This window comes from Vanellus vanellus (genome assembly GCF_965231255.1).
Source record: "Vanellus vanellus genome assembly, chromosome: Z".
In the NCBI taxonomy this organism is placed as follows: Eukaryota; Metazoa; Chordata; class Aves; order Charadriiformes; family Charadriidae; genus Vanellus; species Vanellus vanellus.
In genome coordinates, this window is record NC_138908.1 from 51,342,618 (window position 1) to 51,366,937 (window position 24,320).

A 24,320-nucleotide genomic window follows, 5' to 3' on the forward strand; every position below is an offset into this window, starting at 1 on the left:
ATACAAATCTCTGGAGAACGCAATTTTTTTCAGTTGTGATACACCATGCATTTGTATTATTACAGCTGTCTGCTGCACTGACCCAAATAATGTAGTTCCAGAAACATTTCATGAAAACGTTGTTGAACCCCCAGGATTATTATGAATTCTCACAAACTACCAAGACCTGTGATTGCTATGTTTAGAGTGTGTTATCTGTTTTAGGTAAGTGGTAGCCTGCAGGTACTACTGCAAATGCATAGCAATATCTTCTAAGATCATGTTTTGTCTCCTTTGAAATTTACACGCATTCACTATGCCTACAGAAAAAGCTGATTCACACAAAAGTTACAGAGCAAGAATGCTCCACTTTGTTCTTCCATAATACTGCCATTTCCTGTTCTTTTAAAAGACTCAGAAACCATGGAAGAACGTTGCTTCCAAATAAGGTTCACCATTAATTCTGGCAAATTTCATACCATTTACCTTTCAGGACTGCTTAGGTAGTATTAGCTATTACTGTGATATATACTAAAGCAGCTGCTGTCCTAAAGCATACAATTAAGGCAAATCTAGTTATGAACTTTCTAATGCAATACCTCTACTGTCATAAAGATATGACTGGCTAGCAGGGATGCACTGAGACAATAATACTTTGAGTTGCATTAAATTTAACACACCCCAAAAATATAAAATTATTTACTGTGAGGAATGTAGCATAAGCATTTGTATTTTAATTTTTTTTTTTGGCCATCCTCAAAAATGATGCAGTAATTGTAAAGTATATGGAAAATGCTGGTGAAGAAACAGAATGTTGAAGAACATGGAAAACATACAGTCATTGTTTTTATGCATTTAAAATTATTCTACCATTCTAGGACATATAAGGAAAGAGTTAGTTTAACTGAAATTCCTCTGGGACACTAGTGCTGGTGCACTTGTCTGTTTTCAAAATACTTACCTTAGCCACAAAGACAGTTAAGAAATAATATCGGTCTTCAGATCAGATGGGGCTTTGAGCAACCTGGTCTAGTGGGGGGTGTCCTTGACTATGACATGGGGGTTGGAACTAGATGACCTTCAAGGTCGCTTCCAAGCCAAAGCATTCTATGATGTTATGATTCATATTTGTAATATTGCAGCTTCCTTCAGCCTTCCAGAAGTAAGAAGTGTCATGGGAATGCAAAGGACTTTGTTTTATTAGCGGATGCTTATGATCTCTGTTCCTAAGGGAAGGTTGTCTCGAAAAGGTATGCTTCGTATTTGGACCAAAACAGAAATCAGGCTGACACAGAGACTGAATGCACCGCTCCTAATCTCCAGGCCACTACAGGCAGATTACTTTGAATCGTTTTCCCATCCAGATTTCTGTGCCTCCAGTTAAGTTTTGAAAAGATTAAAAAACACAAAAGAAGACTGAAATTAGTATGTCTCATTAGGCAATCTGGAATTTTGAGAAACTTGTGCACTTGACTGAGGTCAAGAGGTCTAGATGATTGCCTTCTTCAGATCACAAATGAGGTTAGCTCAATAACCGGGTACTCTGTTTAATATACTGCAGGACTGCTTCTGGCTCAGAACAGAAAATCAAAGGGAAAGGAAACAGGGAGGAAAGCTTCCAAAGGCACATAAATTGTCCAAAAATACACTAGAAATCCAACAACACACGAAGTCTACATAGATTTGGAGGAGACTGGGCACTGAACCATCAATCTAGACTCAACCTTTTCTGAGATTCAGGTGCGTTCAGTACTTAACAGAGATGGAGCAAATGTCCTCCCCTTTAACAACCTGTAGCCTACAGGTAGTTCAGGAGACTAAGGTCTGATGTACATATGTTCAGAAGAGTAGCAATATATAAGAAAAAGCACGAAGATATTATAAAACCACATTAGCATGCCAATAAATTGGTTGAATTATCAATACATATCCATGCACTGTGAAGTGAAGGATTACAAAGTCCCCATACTTCACTTAACCAGGGAAGCTGAGGCCTAAGGAGAAGAAACAGCTTGCTTAGTCCTGCAACAAGTTAATGGCAGATTTTCCAGTTTAGCACCTTAATTATAGCTCTGTGGTTTGTGACTTACAGGGAGGAATAATCCTCAAAGATAATGTAATTGCCTAAACTTGAAAACTTTGGTATATCAAAATTAAAAGCTAAGCCATTATTTTCTTATGGTACTTTCAAATGAGATCTGCTACTGCAGCTAACTATACAAACCTGTTCAAAAACGGAGAACGCATTCCTCAAAAAAAAAACGCCAAGGAAACAGCACAAAGTGAGAAAATAACCTTTGCATTTGTACACCTCTTCCAAACAAGGCAGAACAAGTCAACTTAAGAGAATGAAAACAGATGATTAAAATGAAAACCCTAAAATAGAGAGGAAGAGAGTTAGTGTGTGAGAGAGATCTGAGGTGAGGAGTCGTGAGGAAAGGCGTTCAGGTAGGGCTTCTTTCCTTACTTGGCACAAGCCGCTGATGCACATGTCCAGTGATTCAGTGTAGCACCGGGTCCCATCCAGAACCTTTGGCGCCAGCTCCACAACCAGAGCCGCTCCTCTGGCCTGGCACTTCAGTGAGCATGGGTTGTCAGGGTCGTTAGAGATGGGAAGCCACTCATAAAACTGTCCCTGGTATTTGACGTCATTGTGAGCAGAGCACTGCTGGGCACGAAAATCACCTGCTTCTGGTGGGCAGTCCTGCAGAAAAGAAAGAGGAAAAGGTCAGCAGGTCTACTCAGGACATCCAGTTGCAGTATCACGCAGCCAGCTGCACTCCACAGCTGCCAGACATAGAGAGTTTGTCTGTTTAGACAAGTAAGACTGATTGAAATAGCTACAGCTACACAGAATTCAACTGGATAATTATACCTTCCTTTCTTCTTTCCACAAAAGTATTGAAAGAACATCAAGACCATGTGTAAATATGATTGGGATATAAGAAATGCACTGTACGTGTCTTAACCAGAGCCCTGAAACACTCTTGCTGAATCTCTTTCCACTTGTGCACATATGTGGAGAAGTGTGTGCGCACAGCTACTCTCTTCCAGCCAAACTTTCCTCTTTGTTTGAAGAGAAAGAAAAAAGGATTATGTGATTTAATTGTGTGTTTATTTAAGCACTCCTCACTAGATTTTTTTTTGCCTCATTGACCTAAATCAGTCGGTAGGGCAATAAGAATCAGAAAAATGTGATATATACTTGCATTTCTTTAACCTAAGATTCCATAACTCACATAATTAGTGACCTATTATTATTTTAATGGGAAGACTTTCAAAAAACCCCATTGTTGATGCTTCAGGAAGAGACATATAAACCCTACTCTGAATCCAGTACACCTGACATAAAAAACAAAGACCACTCATACTATTTAAAGTTTCTTGTTGATGAGAATTTGAGGCTTTTCTTACCCACGTATACTTTTTTGCCATCATTTAGTACTGAAAACCATAAGTCAAATTCTCAAGAGAGCAAAAAGAGCTTCAAAATCTTGAGACTTCAGGCAAAATAAACATTAGTTCCTTTTATTTCATTTCCAGGTTTTTTTCGTTGAAGAATGATATTTCAGGTTTTCCTATGCAAGCAACCACAAAGCCTAGAGATTCATTGGTTTTTTTTAGAAGTAACCTGAATTTCTTACATAATTACTGGAATAGAGGAGCTAAGCTTTAGGAAAAACATTAAACTTCATGAGAACTGTGACAAAAAAGCAAATGTTGGCAATATGGCTTCCTCAGACTATTAAGGTCCCATAGTCCTCCACCTTGCTGTTGTAAGGAAATCTGCTCCCCAACTCCTGGTAAAATACCAGGTGAAATGAATATCTGTTATACCCTTTGCTTGAGGGCTGTAACATTTTTTTTTATAGAGAATCATAAATGTAGGCTTAATAGAGAAGGATTTTGACGCATACACAACCACATAACTAGACAATGTACTTATAAGATACCTGTATTCTGTTTATCCTCAAACTATGTTATCCTATAGAAATTCAAGTATCACTAATGACAATCTTATTCACAGACTTATCCTCCCAGCTAGGAAAGTCTTGCTGCTATTGAGGCAAAATATCTCTTCTAAGGTTTAAATAATCACCTCTGTTTCTCAGACCTTTTTCTACACCTTCATGCACTAATGCTTTTCTACTACTTTTAAATAGGGCAGATTATTACAGCTTTCAATACGAATGGTATGGGGGCTGCATGTCACTTTATGACTTTAAAGGAACACTGCTTAGTGTTAAGGTCTAAAATAAAACCTGCCTTAAAAATCAAGCTCTCAAACCTCCTCTTGAAGAAGAATTGGCAGAATCTGGGCTATACATTTGTCATTTGAATACCCTTGGCTCAAACCCAGGATAACCAATCTGGCCTCTCATTCACTGTGTAGTGGCAATGTGGTTATGCCCATTTTGTTTGAATGTTGGATTATGTTGGATCACACCACTCCAAACATTTCTTATAGTGAACTATACAGACATACAAGCCATGGTCTTAAACTACAGATCTTCAGCTAATTCGCTTCGCACTGTGACAGCAAATTTTCGGTTTATTTGCTTTGCATTTGAGAGTGATGCAGCCCAGAAGTAATGGGTCAAGCTCCAGTCAAAAGTTCTGCTGTCTAAGTACCAGAGAATAATGTTCCTGCTACAAAAGGTTAAATGGATTAATGTGTAAGAGAAAAAAAAGGATATGGGCTAAATCTTGCTCTAGAAAAGTACGTATCAAAGAGCAATAATCCAGAGCTCATGCATCCTTTTTGAAAGTGGAGGTTGAAAGCCCAAGCTCGTAACTGGAATTTTACTGCTGGAGGACTTAGACAGGAGACGGTTTTTCTATTCATATGTTATGGAAGATTTAAAAAAAAAAAAATAATGTTGAAAGTATTTCAGCTTGATTTTAAAATCTCTAGAAAAACTTAGAGGCATTTAGGTCCTTTTTGTGATCTGGCTAAACTGTTGATACGGAAGAAAGTTTGGACTGCAGCACAGATTGAAGAGACCAAAAATATATGTGGGAAATTCATTATTCCTCTATAGCTGCAGAGTTAGAGAAAAAGTGGTCTTTATGTTCTGCTTTTAAACAGAGGATGAACAAGACAGTTATAGCTTGACCGAAGATCTGGTTTAGCTCTGTTTTCAAATAGAGAAGAGACAAGCAAAGAGGAACACTGTGGCCTTATTTCCTGCCACAAAATCTTCTGGTGCATATCCTTCTCTGAATTTTTCTGTCCATAACTGAATACAGTCAGGTCTATTGGCTTGGCTTAGGCTTGTTGCAGAGATCCAAGCCAACTCTCTTGTTTGGTTCAAGCTTGGCTCTACCTTCGAAACTTTCTGGCTTGCAATAGCTTTATTTTTACAAAGACAGAAAGGCCCAATAAAGTACATGACAGACAGAGTTCATAATCCTGCTTTGTACAGTATTCAATACTATGTTTGTTGTGTTGGATTTTATTTTTAAATCAAAGAAAGAAAAAATGTACTGTCAACATAACAAGCTCTCAGGACACGGCAGGTGACCAGGACCGATGTTAAGTACTTCCAGTCTTTGATATCATGATCAAAATAAAACAATGGATTTAAATAGTAGAGCTTGTGTTTAAGAAAGTTTTCATGTGAAACTTGAAGCCATTCAAAGAATACACTCAAGCAGTCAGAAATGCAGACATGCATACTTATCTTGGCACACAGGTATGAAAAAGAGTCAGTCTGACCCACCACTCTTCTCTTACTGGAATCCTGAATCCTGAATCTACCCGAAGGCCTTGAAGATCCCTTTCACTTGGGGGGGGAACTTTTGTTCTAGTTAAGAAAGCATATGTACTTGCACCTACACACATAACACCCGCATAACCTGTGTAATGTTTTTTCTGTACCAGAACGGACAATGTTAAGAAAAGTAGGGGTCCGAATACTACACACCATTAGACACAGGTCACGGAGACTGAAAAAGTATGAACTGTACAGAACTTGGCACTGCTTATTAACCTGTTGTCCGTGGTTTTTTTTTTTGCTTTTAAAATTTACTATTTATTGTTTGTATTATATGTCAGTGGGGATCAGAGCCTCTTTGTGCTGGGCTTTGTGCAATCATATAATGAAAGACAGATATAGTCTCACAGCCTATAAATGAATCTTCTAGTTGCTCAAATAACAGATAAGGTAAAGCCAGTGTTTTGTTGCATATTTGTTCCACTGTAAATTGCTACTTTCTTCTAAACACTTTGCACACCTTTAGATAAGAATGTTTGCTGTTTTGAGGCAGTCTTCCTGTGCCTCATTTCTGCAGTGCTAGCTCCTGGACAGGAGAATATATAGACTCTGACTCCAGGAAGTCTTCTCCTCTTTTAAAAAAATCAGCCTGCTTTTGGTATGTGGGGGGGGGGGGGTTGGTGGAAGGGGATCCTCTACAGCTGCCAGCTACCACTGCTTCATCGGCCTATCTGCAGTTACGTTTTACTCCACCTAAGGGCCTGATGATCCTGGAAGGTATCTAACAATATGCACTTTGCCTACCCGCACAACAGATTGATAGACAAGGGTGTGTACCCACACTTTGAGATGGCCACAAGTCATGGGCCAAGCCAGCGTAGCACTGAACCCAAGGTAGCATGTCTTCACACGGGTTATGTAGTTCTGTGAGGTATTTTGCTAACCACATCCGCATGGCCTATGTTTGGCTTGGAGCATGCGGCAGCACTGGTATCTGGCCGCAAAAGCACTACAGTCCTGCTTCAGGTTAGTCCAGCTTTGGTGCTATATTCAAATCTTACAGGTTTTGTTTTCTTTTGGAAATTATCTGTGGAGCCCTGCAGACATGCGGAACCGCTGCCATTGCACTCCTTGAAGAATCAGAAAGAACTAATAAACTTGAAAGTCTTGTCTAAGTCCATTTATCTTCAAGCTTCCTATTCATTAAGACTTTTTGGGGAAGAAAATTTCCAGTGAATAGGAAACAACTGTTCCTTCTCTAACTCTGCGAGTCCTAGATGGCTGTTTCGTGACCTTTAGCTTGTGAAGGCTCGTGAGATATTCCTGAAACACTGAGACTGTGCTGGATACCTATAATCTCTGTTCATCCCATCAGGTCAAGATTTCCTCCACTGCAATGAAAATATATATGATTTTAAAGATGATCAGAAACTGCTTTGATGTATGAAACCTATTTTAAAATAAACACAGGAGTTTCATCTTCACCTCTTAGCACCTAATGCTGGCCATATTATTATGGCTTCATTCGCTTCCTCACATCCAATTTTTTTTTAAACTTGACCTTCTATTTGACCCTATTGTAATTCATAAGGTCCATGGAGTTTTGCCATGTCTGAATCCCATTCAAAACAATTTCTATTAATCAACAAACCAGTGGAAAAGATAAGATGAATCCCAGATGTCCCTTGATGGTGATAGGTAGATCAAATTTCATGGGACAAAAGAGGGTCAGGCTTTTAAAAGTTTACTTAGTGGGTGAAATGTGTAAGATCATATCTAAGCTGCGATAGGTGGAAACAGTCAAGGAACCTTAAAACAGTTTACAATATATGTGCTTGTATATTTGCAGAGGCCAAGAATGATTTACTATACCTGGAGCTTTTCCTCTGTGCAAAAAATGACTAACAACTGGACTACTCTGTGCAGCATCTGACAGAACAGCTTATTGAACCAGTTCCATGAAGTACGCGCAGCGTTTCAGCTACACCAATTTCCCTACTGAGAAAGAAACCCCAAGGTCTTCAGGTAGTGGCTTGCCCAAGACTAAATAAGAAGTTTAGATAAAAGTAGAGAGATTTAGGGGATCTAGGTCTTTAACAGAAACTCCACTCAGCCTTGAAGCCTTTTTGAGTGCCCTGCTTGCCTTAAGTTTCGTGCAGCCAGATTTTTCACTAGCCTACTCCTGTGAACTTCTAAGTATGCTTAGCTGCTTAGTTTGATAGGGGCTAATAATATAGCTTTCTCTGACAACACCATGACAGAAGCATGAGAGAAATAATATGAACAAAGTAAATGGGAGAATATCAGCAGATGCTGCTTCTCTGTATTAAAAAAACATGGAGTGGAGATGAAGGCTAAAACAATCAGTGAAGTATAAATCTAAACCTACATGAGTATTTGTCATTAGAAATATTTCTAAAATCAATTTTCAACAAAAAAAATGTTTTTGTTTTGTTTTTTTTTAAAGTATGTTCCCATTTTTGGCAAATAATTCAATATCCAGCTTTTCATGTAGTTTTAAAATTTTTGTTTTTTCCTACTTTTTAAATATTAAAGTGTTTAAATTAGATACAATAACTTGTATTTCAGCTTGAAAAACTTCCAAACACTTCAGTCAAAACCTAATACAAGTACATAATATTAGAATACATTTTCCTAAAAGTGTCATGAGTGCCACACTGGCAATCAGAAAGATACTAAAATAAAAAAGAATTATTATTGTCAGAAATTTGGATTTAAATCTATGAATCATCCAGAGTACTGAAAAGAGTCCTGAAATGCCACTGTCATGGAAGTGATCCAGGTTGTTTGGTCTACAAATATTCTTGGTGCATTTACACAGAATGGCAGCAACGGTGTTTTTTTTGTTCTGTTTTTTAAATAGTCCAAGATTCACAGTCTGCTTGCTGAGAAGACAGCAAATTCTGAAGTCAAAGCTGCTATCATTAGCAACATATTAAAAGCATTTCTTTCCAAGTATGAAGAAATAACTCCTAAATGACACACTGAGATTTAAAAATGCATCCATTCAGAAATAAGATGGTAGTTATTAAAATCCAACATTTTGAATAACAGACTGGAGTCACAATAAATGATTTGAGTTTGGAAGACATTAAGTAAATCTGGTGTTAGTAAGGAGATTTGTGTAACGTCTATACTTTTTTTAAATTTTTATTTATTTATTTATTTTACTGCAAAATGCAAACTGGGAGGTTTGATTGCAAAAGACTTCACATCACATTTCAAGCAACCAGAGGGTAGAAAAATTAAATCCTGCTAAGCATTTTCATAGCTCTGAAAAAATTATACCTGGTGATGACACTTGTCATACACACAGGCCAATGCTTCTGAAAATTATGCATATAATCCCATATAAGATGGAAGTGTAGTTTGCCAACTTCCAACAGCTTGGGCTTTGGTGCCTGGAAAGAAGATAGAGTCATTTTGTCAAAAGTAAGATGGGCAATATTGGTGCTGGTGTGTACAAAATGCAGCATGAGCTGATAAGAAACAGGGATGGAAGTAGCTTGTCTGAATGCAAGCCAAAAAATGGGGGATGTCATTACAGTTGGTATTTCAGCCAAGTGAAGTATATATAAAAAAGAGCTGCAGGTGGTGTTTACAAGTTTTGGTGGTCTGATTAATGGGATCTACCTTCTACAAATTTTATCTTAGGCTTAACGAACTGCTCTAAACCTTGTCGAAAGAGCTAGTAACATTGTGCAGCTTCCAGCATTGTCTATTTTCATGCTAAACAGCAAAATCTCAAGAGCAGCTTTATATGTAGTGTGCATCATTACCCTGGCAGGTATAAGCAAGTAAATAAGAAACGGAAAGTCCTTTGGGAATAAAGGGCCAGTCTTGTGGATCTCATTTTTTTCCTGGTCTGATTCAGAAAAACAGCGTAGTGGCAGAAGGACTGAAGAAAAGAAAGGGCAAATGAGGTGGCATGATACCCTGGTACAAAAGCTGGAGAGAACCTGGCAACTAAGAATGTGCCTAGAAGAAGGAACAGAGAGCATGACAGCTTGGGAAGAAAAAAAAAGAACTGGTAAAAAAGTCCTACTCACAGTTAGGAAATATTTTTGTTTATTTTGCATAATAACAACCCAGCTAGATACAAAAACATGTTTTCATTGCATTCAGAGTAATTTTCTAAAGAAAAACAAATTACTCCCTCTCTCCCCTCTACAATTACATTCTAAAATGGCTGGAAACATACTTGGAGTCAATATGAATAGTAAGAAGAAAAAAAGCAGATGCAATTCAACCCTAAATCATCTTCAGATTCCCTCATTCCTTCTTTTACTATTTACACATGTGGCCTCATACCCATAATCTTTCCAGATTCTGATCAACACCAGGCAATGCAAGTGGTGAAAATACTGGACTGGATCTGTTCTTTTAAGGATTTCTCAGAAGCTTCATATACAACAGTATCAATCTCTCTTACAGTCTATACTATGCAAAATGGTTCAGGATCCCTAAAATAATACAGGTCACCAAAGAAACAGGCGCGCCACCCTGTTCTCTTGCCTCTCTTTCTCTATATCATTCCCCCTCCCCCCCCCCGTAATTTAATTTCAGGATGAATTAAAACCATCTGTAGCAAAATCTTGCAAATGATAGTGCCTATGAAAACGTGTTCATTGCCAGACTCCAAGAAGTATTCTTCCCTTTCTCCAATTTCACCTTTGAAATAAAAGAGTTTGCTTTTAGTAGATGTGACTACCCTTCCTTTCCTGTAAGAGGACAGTCATATAAGCAAAAAAATGGCCGGTTACAGAAAGACAGTTTGCAGAAAATAAAAAGACTGGATATTTTCTGAACAATAACATCAGTCCTCAAGTTATGCACAAGCTAATGGTAATGAAAGCTTCTCTTTCAGGACTCACTGATTTCCACAAGAATCAAAAAGGAATTTTCCACAATGCATGAGAGCTAGATTCATTTGCAGGGGTGGAACGGGTGGAATTGCTCTCATTTTCCTTTAAAGCAACAGACTGTCACCTAACACATGAAAACATAGGTCTCAATGAGCCTGGAAGTTCCATCCTCCTCAGTTTCACTGTCTTTGTGGATGGAATCTTAAAATGTAACGTCTGAGTTAACAAAAATACACACAATATTGTGTGCCTTTTCCAGTGAAGAATTCCACAAGACATGGGGTTAACGAATTGTTTCCAAGACTCAGTTGTGTGTGTATCCTTGGATTTGGGAGACAAAGACAGTAGACTTCATTAAAGAGAAAGTATATGATTTTTTTTTTTTTTTACTGTTCTGAAAGAGACAAACAGTATTTCAGTGGTAGAGCGGTGTGTTGCTGCACAAGGTATTTCAAAGTGGTACTAGCCCCAGAAACACGAGGCTGAGGACCACCATGACTGTGGCAGGATCCTACCACAGCTTCTGATGTTGATCATGGTGGCAGTGGCCTTGTAATGACTGATGTTGTGAATACTGGTGTACAATATCTCAGATTAGTAGAGAAGTGGAACAGCATAGCACCTGATTCAAAGACTGAACATACTTTAAAAATAGAAAATATTTTCCCCTGAAATCAAATATCTGCGAACTGAATACAGCCAGCTACTTTCCTTATGACATAAAGCTGTATTTGGAGGGCCTGGTCAAAGTATGATGCAGTCAGAAGCTTGAGAACAATTTGCTGTATTGCAGTTCTGCAAGTTTACCAAAACCAAACAAGCGAAAACTCATTTAATCCTTTTATTAAGGAAAAGAGCAATGTATCACAATCCAATCTAACCTCTCCAAAAAAAGAGGTTAAAATCATAAATGCCATCCTGGGTCTTCATAATTCAGTGGCAAAACTGTCACTGATTTCAGCATAGTAAAGCCCTTCAAAAGTTTCAGTTTGGATTATTTGGTATGAAATAATTGAGTTCTGCAGTTGCATGCCTCGCTACTATGTCGGAAAGTCTGGAGCCAGTATTGCCAAATACACAGTACGTAAAGGAATCGCCTGACAAAACTATGCAAGGCTTTATTTTGAAGGAAAACTGTTCAGGTGCACATTTCCAAAACAGAACCTAAGCTAAAAATAACATTTAAATAAAGTTAAGCTCAATGATTCCACAATCAGGGTTGCAACACGGGTAGAACCTCAGCCTTTCATCAGGGTAACCCAGGGCAGAGCAGGATGCCAGTTTCTCTCACTGCTCTGAGCATACACAAAGGCAGTTCAGAAGGGGAAGGGCACTTCCCCCGTCACAATGTGCATGCATTCACAAATCAAAACAATACTGATGGGTCTAACTGCAGTCCAATTAGGCTATAACTATCTCTTTCTTTTTTTTTCTTTTTTTTTTTCCCCTTTTTGTGTCATATTCCACAGAGCTACAGCATACAACTTGACTGCCACAAATCAACCATTCCCTCCACGCTTGTGGTGTAGTCTAAGTGCCTCAGAGATCAAAATTGGACTGTTAATGAGCCAGCAGACCTATTTGTTGACTACTCCAGTTGTTGTCAGTTAGTGAGGCAGATGTTTAGACTCATGAGAGATTTGAAAACCAAAAGGATATACCCAGAAGAAATCCCAGAGGAAAAAGTGTGGGAAATCTTACTGCATAGGAGACTACAACTCAGATAGAAGCATTTTCTTTCATTATGAGCTGTGGTCTATTGAAGAAAATATAAGCTAAATATGAGGAAACGTATTCTTTTTTTTTTAACTTAAACTTTTACACTTTTTTAGACAAAGCACCTATTGAAAGACCTCTGAATATGTCCCTATCAGGCATGAGAAAGTTTGGCCCAGTGCACGTTTGATTTCATTTTCCATCTTTACTGGTAAAACTGACATTTCTCCATGTAATTTGAGAGCTTTTACTATTCCTGGCATCCAATAAAACTTTCCGTATGAAAGGCTTTATTTCCATTTTCACCAGTGAAAACACACTTTCACTTTGGTGAGCACAGGAGTTGAAGGTTCTTATTTTACTGTATTGAAAACTACATTCACCATAGATAAAAAACAAGCAAGAGCCTTTGGAAAGGCCAGAACACTGGTGCAGGCTGTCTAAAACTGCTTTTTTTAAGACATGCAACGTAATTCCAGTGCTGGGAGGGCACAGGTGAATACAAAGATATATCTCTTACTAACTTGTCTTCAATCCTTAACAGCTTAATCCTCCAGCCTGACAGACTGCCCAATGTGAACCAGCTGGTTAACAAAGTCCTATTGGGAACATAAGTGGTCTTGATTCTGCCAGGGGGGTTGTAAAGAGCAATTATGAAGTTTCACTGACACTCTGTTTGGAAAGGCTGTGACTGCAATCCTTTCCAAACAGTTTTAGTGTCATGCTATGCCATAATCTCTTCAGCTTTTCAAGAAACCGACAAAGGGTTGCCTGCAGTCCTGTGGTATGAAGGCAGTTTAGGTAGTTACAGTATTCTCACTAACACATTACCAAATTATTTTATATAATATGGACATGACCATCATATGGGATGATTTGCATCATACCATACTTCACTTACCACATTGCTGCACGTCCTGTACCGGATGTTTCGCCCTTCACAGGTCCTGTGTCCAAAAAATTAAAAACAAACCCAAAATCATTAATGGCTGAATATAAACAGCAAACACATATACCGTGTCAGCATCTTTCCTACAAAGATTTCTTAAGCACTTAATCCCCCACCAGCCCTCTTCCCCAAAGTAAAGGCTGTTCTGCCCCTGTACAAGTATTGAGCTATGAATTCTACAAGTACTCAGTTTCCCACATTTACTTTAAAAGTGAGTTTCTAGAACATGGCATCAGTTTCTAAACGAGGTTGGAGGTCAGAGAACAGAGTTTAGTTGGAAATCAACATCTGAATGACATTAATAATACCCCGTGTCCCCCAGCTATCCGCAACGATTTCACAAGGGCACAGCTCTGTGTCCACCCAGGCACACACCTTGGCATGGAGAAAGTCTGAACAGCCAGGCTTTGTCTGCTGAGGAGCGAACAACCTGGGCACTGGGAAGAAGGAAACGTGCCTGCAGCAGCAGGACAGGGCTTTTTCCCAACTTGATGAGGGGAAAAGGAGAGCATAAGCCTTCCCCCCTGATCCACCAGCCCCTTGCTACTCCCGATCCCTGCCGCAGAACAGCATCCAAAGAGCAGCTGTGCCCAGCAGAGGTCAAGGAGAGCACATGCCCTGATATGTGCTCTCCACGGCTCTCCTCCTTTTCCTCCACAGCAGACCCATACCAGCCCTGATGCTGGCAGGGCTCCCAGAAGAAAGGTCAACACCCAGATATCTTTTTAGCACTCAGCAGCATGTATTCCGAGTATTTGACCTTAGGTGAAGTTTCATGTGTTTTATGAGTTCAGACAGCATACTCTGTGGAGGTCCTCAGCACAAATCAGAATGCAGGGTTTGGCTTTTAAAGATTATCCTTCAAAAGAATAGAATTCTTTACATTTTTAATTTCTTAATTTCACAACCTTTTTTTCCCCCCCCTTTTTTTTTTTTGTTTTTTGGCCAGGATTTAACAAGTACACATTCCTTGAGGACTAACTGCCTGCCAAGACTGAATTTTTAAATCCAAACCATTTTGAACTATCCAAGAGAAAGGACAGCATCTGCATGCATTTGTGTCATTCTTTTTTCCTTCTTGTTTTTTAAAGCAGAAAAACTTTTTCCATACCAAGTTAACTCTAAAATAAACTGAACGGATTTCCTTTAAATTATTGAAGTGATCCTTCTTCCCACCTTTATCCACAAGGCTTAATTGTGATGTTCCTCTAGTAATCATTTATACCTACGTGAGTACAAAATTAGGGCTAAACACAGTTTTGCAAATGTATCACAGTGGTGTGAATGATCACAAAAGAAGATAAACAAGTAAATAAATCCTGTCACTTTTTCAGAAGAAATGTAAGCAGAAAGTTAACATACTCTGTTGTGTAGCATTTGGCATATAAAGAATGCTATTAAAAGCAAAATAGAAATACCACTAATTCAATGCTTTTGTAATGTTATATAATTAGTTCAAGTAAATTTTGATCATTGCAACTATGCACAGAAGTGAAAAGTGTGCAGAGTATCTAGCATTAGAAAAAACAGCTTTAGCAGAAGAATAAAAATTATATTCACAATAGGAAAAAAAAAAAACCACACAAAAAAAACAAGCAACCCCCCTCCCCCCCCCATCCCAGTCATTCCTGAGCAATATTGACAAGCTGGTAGTGATATTGTGGTGGAGGCCAAACCTGTTCACACTCCACTACATCAGGTACTCTTGATTTACACCGATAGGTAGCAAAGAAAAATGTATATTATGCAGCATGCAGGTAGTCCTAGTGCAGGCCTTGTACACCAGGCTGAGTAGCTTGTTTAGCAAACTTGATACATGCCCCATCTGTCTCTCAGAAATGGCATACAACTCATCAGACATCTCTTTGCTTCACACAGACCTGCGCTTACCACAATTTCAATTACCATAATCTATTAATCTCAAAACCATTGAACTGCCAGGGAAATTTAAACTTCCTTTCTATCAGCTGCCTCAGAGTTTCTTCTTCTTTTCACAGTTTCTCCATATTGTCTGTTTTGAAATGAAAAAAACACTTATTTTTCACTCATTCTTTTCATTAGGGAAACGAATAGGTACTTTCATTAGACATATGCCACAGAACTATTCAGAGTTTTCCTCCAATTTCCCTCCTTTGGCTAATGGCCAGGGTTGTTAAGAAAAAACGTGCAATTCTGGATGCAGCTAGTGCTGCGATGATTCATGAACACTAGGAACCACTCTTGCAAAACTCCCCTTGTTCCCTCTTCAAGACCAAACTTTGAGGTTTGGTTCTTTAAGCTCATTAGTTTTCCAGTTATCACCCATGAACCAAAAGCAGGCAATCTGCTTTCAGCCTGAACTAATATATTTTGACAATAGATTGGCAGAGTATTTTGTGTTTCAGATCTATGCTGCTTCAGGGCAGTATTCCAGATTTCCTTGAAGTCAAGTATCTACTTTTGAATTCAAAATCATAGCAGTCGTAGAAAAAAAAAATGTTGAAAAAGACTGAAAAAAATATATTAAATAGCAGATTTTTGGTGGCATAAATCTTGATTTTTAAAAGTAAATTCGGTTTCTGACCCTGACTATGCTTCAAATAGGGAAGCTGAAACCATCTAGTGAACTTAGTCCTGCTGGGAGTGAAATACACTGCATCTTGCATGACACCAGGCCAGACGAGGTTTTTTCCTCTAGGCAGGGTTCGAATTAACGGTACGGGTCCCACATCTCAGTGTGGCTGCTTTGCAGAATGCCACAGTGCAAAGCACTTAACATGCAAGACACGACCACAGCAGATTAGTGAGACCATGTTATGGGATACAGTCACCACACATTCTGTGACCTCTGCAGGGTATAATTGAAAACTCACATCAGCAAGGAGTACACACAGCCACTTCGAAAAGTCAGAAGTCACCCAAAATGGCAAGTTTGTCTAGGAGAGCACACAAAGAGTGAGAGCAGTAAGAGGTACTTCTAGTCTTCTCTTTTATCTGTATACTGCAGGGGATTTTTCAGAGGAAAAAGGTAGCTGAGGGTTTGGCATGACAGGCAATTATTTTCATGTGAATATGGAAGAAAAGCAAGCTATTGGGAATCATGTTTCACTCTTCAAACCTCGTCACTTGTTTCCAGTAAAGTTTCTGAAAGAGGTTAACAACTTTTAATATATTAAAATATTCACTTCTCTTAATGTAAACAACCTGAAACCTCGATATTTATTTCTCCAGGCTCCAGTTTGTAGAGGGACTTAGTTCAAGTCCGTCCCATCCCTCCGCCGAGGTCTAAAGTAGATGTGTATTTGTGCTCAGCTAGAGTTAGAAGCCTTGCAATAATCCATGCCAGAAAGAATAGCAACCCGATGCCAAAGCTGCGTTTATCTGTAATTACCAAAGACAATGAAAGAGATTTGCAGAGAAGGACCCCGTCAACTCCTGCCACTCTCAGCAGTCATCAAAGTTTGAAATGTTTTTCTTAAGAAACAAGTCTCCACATAAGCAAGCAACTGTGAGCCAGAGGTGGGGTATTTTTGTGGATATGAATTTTGATGCAACTGTTCACCACAGGGGTTTGAAAGTTGATGTAATGTTGGACAATCTTCACTCTCCTTTATTTTCACACCCCTTAATAACCACTCTTCTAGGACAGAGTCAGGTTTCTGCACTGTACCTATGAGAAAAGTGTGCTGTGGGCCTTTCCCCTCCCACGAGATCTTAGGCAGGCTGCATCAGCCCTCCTCTTCCCCTGGTGCCAACATGCATGAGGCCATGCTACACACACAGTAACACCATCTTGCACCTCTCCTCACCCTGTTGGTCTTACCTCTTTGCCAAATGTTGCACAGCGTTATGAACCCATCTCATCCTCACTATGATTTCTGTGTTCGTCCCTCTCTAGGGAAAAGACAGTCTTTTTTTATTCTTTCACCATATCCCTTTTGCCATAAAGGAAAAATGAGGGAAGGCCATGGACACCAAAATGTTGTGAAAAAAAAAGAGGTGCATCGGGACTGCACTGACTTTGAGTTTACTTCTTCAAACTGTCTGGTCAGATCTGCCCAACTTAATGTCCAAATCATTCAACTGACAAAAAATTTTTGTTAATAAGCACCTTGCCTGCCACGGTGGGTTGTGCAGATGCACTGGTATGTTTTGCCATGCAGTTCGGTGTTGCAACTTTAAAAATCTTTCATTCTTTATGTTTAAGAGACTGTCTCCTACAGACTCCTGCACCTTGTTGAAATAAAGAAATACCAGAAATGTTACAGAAATAGTTAACTTTGAGACAAGAAAAATGGGCATGAATAGACAAGCCAACTTTCCCTGGCAAATTAGTTACAGATCTTATGAATATTCTTTTTGCAGGAGTAAAAAAAAATAAACAACCAGGAGGCAAAATACCAACTTGAATGACCACATGCAGCAAGCTGGCTAAGCAAATAAAAACACAGATACTGATCTGCAGCCACTAAAGGCTTACTTTTTTGTATAAATAATGTTTTCCACAATGTTGTTATTAGGGAATCAATTATTCTGATGTAAATAATGTATCACACTTAACATGAATGAGCCCATGTTAACCTCATGAAGGTCCACAAGGCCAAGTGCAAGGTCCTGCACCTGCGTTGGGGCAATCCCCAACATCAGTACAAGCTGGGGGATGAATTGACTGAGAGCAGCCCTGAGGAGGAGGACTGGGGGATACTGGTGGATGAAAAATTAGATATGACCCAGCAATGTGCACTTGCAGCCCAGAAAGGCAATTTTATCCTGCTCTGCATAAAAAGAAGCGTGGCCAGCAGGGTGAGGGAGGTATTTCTCCCCCTCTACTCCACTCTGGTGAGACCCCACCTGGAGTACTGCGTCCAGCTCTGGGCTCCCCAGTACAAGACAGACATTGACCTTTTGGAGAGGATCCAGAGGAGGGCCACAAAAATGATCCGAGTGCTGGAACACACCTCCTGTGAAGAAAGGCTGAGAGAGCTGGGGTTCAAGATGGGTTCTGGAGGTGAAAGTCCTGTTTAACTGAATTTCCTTTTATGACAAGGTCACCCATCTAGTTGACCAAGGGAAGCCAGTAGATGTGGATGCCCCATCCCTGAAAGTGTTCAAGGTCAGGTTGGATGGGGCTCTGAGCAACCTGATGTAGCGAAAGATAACCCTGCCCATGGCAGGGGAGTTGGAGTAGGTGATCTTTAAAGGTTGTTCCCAACCCAAACCATTCTATCAGTCTATGATGAAATAAACATTGACCCTCATGTATGTGAAAGGGAATGAGTATGGAACTAACAAAAAAGTCATCATACTGGGCTTTACTCTGTGAAGCTCTGCTGTATATCTAGATTAAATTCACTGGAATCAAAAGAATGGAATAGGGCTATACACATGTGGAATACGACTATACATTATATCAAATAGATGGTGTTAGAAAAAAGAAAACAGGAAGAAATGCCTTTATTTAATACTTAGCCTGAACCAAAACCTGACCGACTGTTTAGGAATTTGAAGGACAAGTAAACCATGTTTCTCAAAGATGAAGTCCGTTTCATGGTGATATTAGTACAAAGCAACTACTTGTTTCTCTTATGGTGCCCAGGGCAAAGGTGCCCAGGAAGGCTGGGCATACTTCAAGCAGGTGCTCTTAAAAGCGCAGGAGAAGGCCATCCCCTTGTCTCGAAAAACGAGCAGACGGGGAAGACGACCAGCCTGGCTAAATAGAGAACTTTGGCTGGACCTCAGAAAAAAAAGGAAAATTTACATTCTCTGGAAAAGGGGGTTGGCAACTTATGAGGACTATCAAGATATAACAAAGCTATGTAGGGGGAAAATGAGAAGGGCCAAAGCTCAATCAGAACTCAGCTTGGCCACTGCAGTTAAAGACAATAAGAAAAGGTTCTTTGAATATATCAATAGAAAAAGGAAGACTAGGGAAAATGTAGGCCCACTGGTGAATGAGAGAGGTGCCCTAGTGGTGGAGGACGCAGAGAAGGCAGAGTTACTGAATGCCTTCTTTTCTTCGGTCTTCACTGCTAAAGCTGTCCCTCATGAATCCCACACTCTGAAGGCAAAGGGGAAGGTCTGGAGAGTGGAAGATTTTCCCTCAGTTGAGGAGGACCATGTCAGAGACCACTTGGCCAAGCTGGACATTCACAAGTCCATGGGCCCTGATGGCATGCATCCGCGAGTGCTGAGAGAGCTGGCGGATGTTATTGCTAGACCACTCTCCATCGTCTTTGAACGGTCATGGAGAACAGGAGAGGTGCCTGAGGACTGGAGGAAGGCCGACATCACTCCAATCTTCAAAAAAGGCAAGAAGGAGGACCCAGGGAACTACAGACCGGTTAGTCTCACCTCTGTCCCTGGGAAGGTAATGGAGCGACTCATTCTGGATGTCATCTCCAAACACGCTGAGGAACAGGAAGTTATTGGAAGTGGTCAACATGGATTTACCAAGGGTAAATCATGCTTGACCAATCTGATAGCTTTCTATGATGTTATAACTGGTTGGCTGGATGAGGGGAAAGTCGTGGATGTCATCTACCTTGACTTTAGCAAGGCTTTTGACACTGTCTCCCATGACATCCTCATTAGGAAGCTGAGGAAGTATGGGCTAGATGAGGTGACAGTGAGGTGGATTGAGAGTTGGCTGCGGGACAGAACTCAGAGGGTTGTGATCAGCGGCACAGAGTCTAGTTGGAGGCCTGTAACCATTGGTGTCCCCCAGGGGTCAATACTCGGTCCAATTTTGTTTAATATATTCATTAATGACCTGGATGAGGGGACAGAGTGTATCCTCTGCAAGTTTGCTGATGATACCAAACTGGGTGGGGTGACTGACACCCCAGAGGACCGTGCTGCCATCCAGAGTAACCTGGACAGACTGGAGAGCTGGGCAGAGAAGAACCTAATGAGGTTCAACAAGAGCAAGTGCAAGGTCCTGCACCTGGGGAGGAAGAATGCTAGGCACCAGTACAGGTTAGGAGCGGACCTGCTGGGAAGTAGCTTGGAGGAGAAGGATCTGGGGGTTGTGGTAGACAGTAAATTATCCATGGCCCAGCAATGTGCCCTTGTCGCCAAAAAGGCCAATGGAATCCTGGGCTGCATAGGGAAGAGTGTGGCCAGTAGGTCGAGGGAGGTCATTCTCCCCCTCTACTCTGCACTGGTGAGGCCACAACTGGAATACTGTGTCCAGTTTTGGGCTCCCCAGTTCAAGAGGGACAGGGAACTGCTGGAGCGAGTCCAGCGAAGAGCAACTAAGATGATTAAGGGCTTGGAGCATCTGCCTTATGAGGAAAGGCTGAGAGAGCTGGGACTCTTTAGCCTGGAGAAGAGAAGGCTGAGGGGAGACCTTATTATGGCGTACAAGTATCTAAAGGGTGGGTTGAAGGAGGATGGAGCCAGGCTCTTTTCAATGGTTCCAAGTAACAGGACGAGGGGCAATGGGCACAAGTTAGAACACAGGAAGTTCCGTTCAAATACACGGAAACACTTCTTTACGGTGAGGGTGACAGAGCACTGGCACAGGCTGCCCAGGGAGGTTGTGGAGTCCCCTTCCCTGGAGATTTTCAAGACCCGCCTGGATGCAGTCCTGAGTAATGTGCTCTAGGCAATCCTGCTTTAGCAGGGGAGTTGGACTAGATGATCTCTAGAGGTCCCTTCCAACTCTGATGATTCTGTGATTCTGTGATTCTGATTTACCTGATGCTTGTTGAAGTTGTGTTGAGTGCTCCCTACAGAATGCCACCCAAACTCTTTTAAAGTTTTGTTTATACTGCACGCTATAGTGCAAGAAATAACAAAAGTAACCAAAAGGTAGCTAGCCCAGCTACTGATATACAAAGTTGGCAGTTTCTAGCCATCTAGCCAAAACAACATAAAGCCCAGAGAAAGCTAATATATCTACTGGTCTTGCACAGATAAGCCTTGCCTTCCAAAGGTTTGTGTCACAATTTTAGGTTCTGGAAGTTTTCTGAGGTGTACAGTTCAGATTTGAGAACTTTGTTGGGAATGTTATACAAACAACGATTAGCTGAGCTCCAACAGTGCTTCAACCCACACAAAGATCTTAATCTGAGTAGCTTCTGCTACCCTTGTAGTTTAAGGTTGTCATTATATCTACTCAAAAGTAAGGCAGACCTTGGACTTTTGCTGTACAAAGTGCTGAACAGAATAGAGTTTATTTTAATTTTTACTTTCAAATTCTCTTTTGCATTATTCAGAGCCACTGAATTTCATGTTCTAAGTAACGGCTGGCATTAAACAACATTCCCTAAACTTTGAGTAAAATATGACTGTCCAGTCCAATTAAAATAACAAAAATCACATTTGAGAAAAAAAAAGGAAAAGAAGGAGAAAAATTTGTCAGAATGCTTTCAGACTACTGTTAATTTTCATGCATTTAGTGTCTCGTGTTTGTTTCTCACTGCAGTATTTTTTATTTTCTTATGAATGTTTAAAAATGTGTCTTTAGCTTTATGTTTCCACACACAACACATATTGCATTTATACAGAAATTACAGTTTTTCAGTTTCTCACTAGCCAAGAAAGGCAGAAAAAAACCCAAGAATTGAAGTGCCTTTCAGCAAGACAATGGCAAAAGGTCTCTTCATAGTCCAAGTGGAAAGAAAATACAATACTAAATCTCACCTGGCCTGCAGTATGACAAACATAGCTTCTAGAACATCCTGCAGGCCCAAAAGTACTAACACCCCAAATCTGAACCTGCCTGAGCTCGGATCTGGATCCAAGTTTTGCAGCTGGTCTTTACAAAACAAATGCGCTGAACATAACCCAAGTTGCCCATGCTTTGAGGAAGTTTGAACCTGGGTCTGAATCACATGTGTTAGCCCAGCTCTGTTGAAATGCTTATGCTTTCTCATGTACAACCTATTGCTTGGGGCTTTAGAGAATCACATCTTAACTTCTTTTTTATAGGTAGCAAGGCTTACAAAAACTCCACATCATGCAAAGGCCTGGCTGATTTAATTCTTTTTCATTTAAATCCCAGAACAGATTTATTGAAAGAATTATGAATGTACAAGAGCTCTTCCAGTGAACCTGGGTTTATGAACAGTATATCATCCAAGTGAAGGCTCCACAGGCTTTTTTGTTAGGTAGGCTACTTCTCAACAGAGAGACAGATTTATGGAGACAATATCCATCACTCATCTGTAGGTACAATGCTGACTACTGTTCATACTTACACAGATCAGTTTCTCATCCAAAGTACCAACATAAAACATACATGTGGCAATTCTAGCAATGGATTATATAGGAAAACAACACTGGGAAAGTATTTTATGTATTTTATCTACTTCACTGAGGTGCAGAACATGGAAATTAGGACAGCCAGCACAACGTGACTAGCTGTTTCTTCAAAGACCACCAGCAATCACTCCACAGATTATAACGCTGATCTAGATTGTGTGAAATGTGCAGCTTTTTATAGTAGTGACTCAAATTTAAGTTTGTCACTTGCTGCTTCTGCCATTAGGAAGAGGTAGAACTGTACTCTCTCTCAAAAAATGGAAATTACTTTCCATCAAATGGAAGAAGGACATGTTCTTATAATTACAGATTTTACTAATCTCAGTGTAAACAGAACAAAAATTTCCTTTTTAAAATGTTGCTAGATGGTACGGCTTTAACCAGAAGCATCTACAAACTAAATACACTCAAAATTTCTTCCAAATGTTTAAAATCACAATATAGCATGGATGATGTCCTTTACAGAGTAAACCAGCTACAGTTATCAACTGAAGCAGAAAACAAGTTAGCTATTGAGGTATCCTGAAGATCATTTGCGGGAAGTAATACACTAAGCAAGGATACCAATATAGTTTTGGTCAGGGTAATGAGAACTGTCCTCCAAAATCGTTTGGTAGCACACGTGACCTAAGAATTTTATGACATTGACTGTACTCCCATTGAGTGACACGGTTTGCTTCATTAGAATGTTATTTATTTTTGTGGAAGTATTCAGCAATTATGATAGCATTTGTGCAAAAATGTTTTGCTTTTTATTCTACAGACCTTAAGACAGCAAAGGGCTTATTCTAGAAATCATAAAACCCCACAGTATTTAAAATTATCATTCTGGTCAGCATAGGAACATTTCATAAAGTGGCATAATTTGCCTTATTTAGTAGTGCCAGGATTAGAGCAGACTGAATTTATATCATTGCACAATAATTGCAGTAATTTATGCTAACTTCTATCTGATAAAGAAGCAACCCAGAAACTAGAATAACTGTTCCATTGTAGTTTTCACTCAGAAAGTTTAAAGGGCCTTTTATCAATGTTAGATGTGAATAACTTCAGATTCTCTTGCAATCTAAGCCCCTCAGACAGATGAGTCTGTGACTGTAGCCTGAAACTAGGGGCCACAGCCACATGCTTTGGCTAAATTCTAAATTCAGCTGTGCAGCAGCAACACAACAGTAGACGATGTTTTGGCATCACAGGTAGATACAGCTGAAACTTTAAATAGTATTTTTTAAATATGTTGTATTTGATGTATCCCCTTTTTAGTGCCAGTCAATGTTGTTGTAATGGGTTCTTATTCTAATATTTAACTTTAAACTAACCCCAATAACATACATCTATTCCATCATCATCTGACGGACACCAAACCATTTGATGCTTGATTTGTGAACTCATCAGGAATAGTGCAGCCAGTAGGACCAGGGAGGTGATTTTACCCCTGTACTTGGCACTGGTGAGGCTGCATCTCGAGTACTGTGTTCAGTTTTGGGCCCCTCATTACAGGAGGGACATTGAGGTGCTGGAGCATGTCCAGAGAAGCACAATGAAACTGGTGAGGGGTCTGGAGCACATGTCTTACGAGGAGCAGCTGAGGGAACTGGGGTTGTTTAGTCTGGAGAAAAGGAGGCTGAGGGGAGCCCTTATCACTCTCTACAACTACCTGAAAGGAGGTTGTAGAGAAGTGGGTGTTGGTCTCTTCTCACAAGTAGTAGGTGATAGGACAAGAGGAAATGGCCTCAAGTTGTGCCAAGGGAAGTTTAGATGAGATATTAGGAAGAATTTTTTCACTGAAAGGGTCATCATGCTTTGGAACACTTTACCCAGGGCAGT

General features: G+C 40.0%; 1 protein-coding gene across 1 annotated transcript in view; it reads right to left on the minus strand.

Moving 5' to 3' along the window:
* ADAMTSL1 (ADAMTS like 1) overlaps positions 1–24,320 on the minus strand; it is a gene marked incomplete at its 5' end in the record, with an annotated part of 206,713 nt that overhangs the window by 160,330 nt on the left and 22,063 nt on the right. The window contains 2 exons of the mRNA XM_082497983.1: positions 2,447–2,683; positions 13,200–13,245. Coding sequence (XP_082354109.1) covers positions 2,447–2,683; positions 13,200–13,245 — 283 coding nt within the window. The remainder of the gene's footprint in view (positions 1–2,446; positions 2,684–13,199; positions 13,246–24,320) is intronic.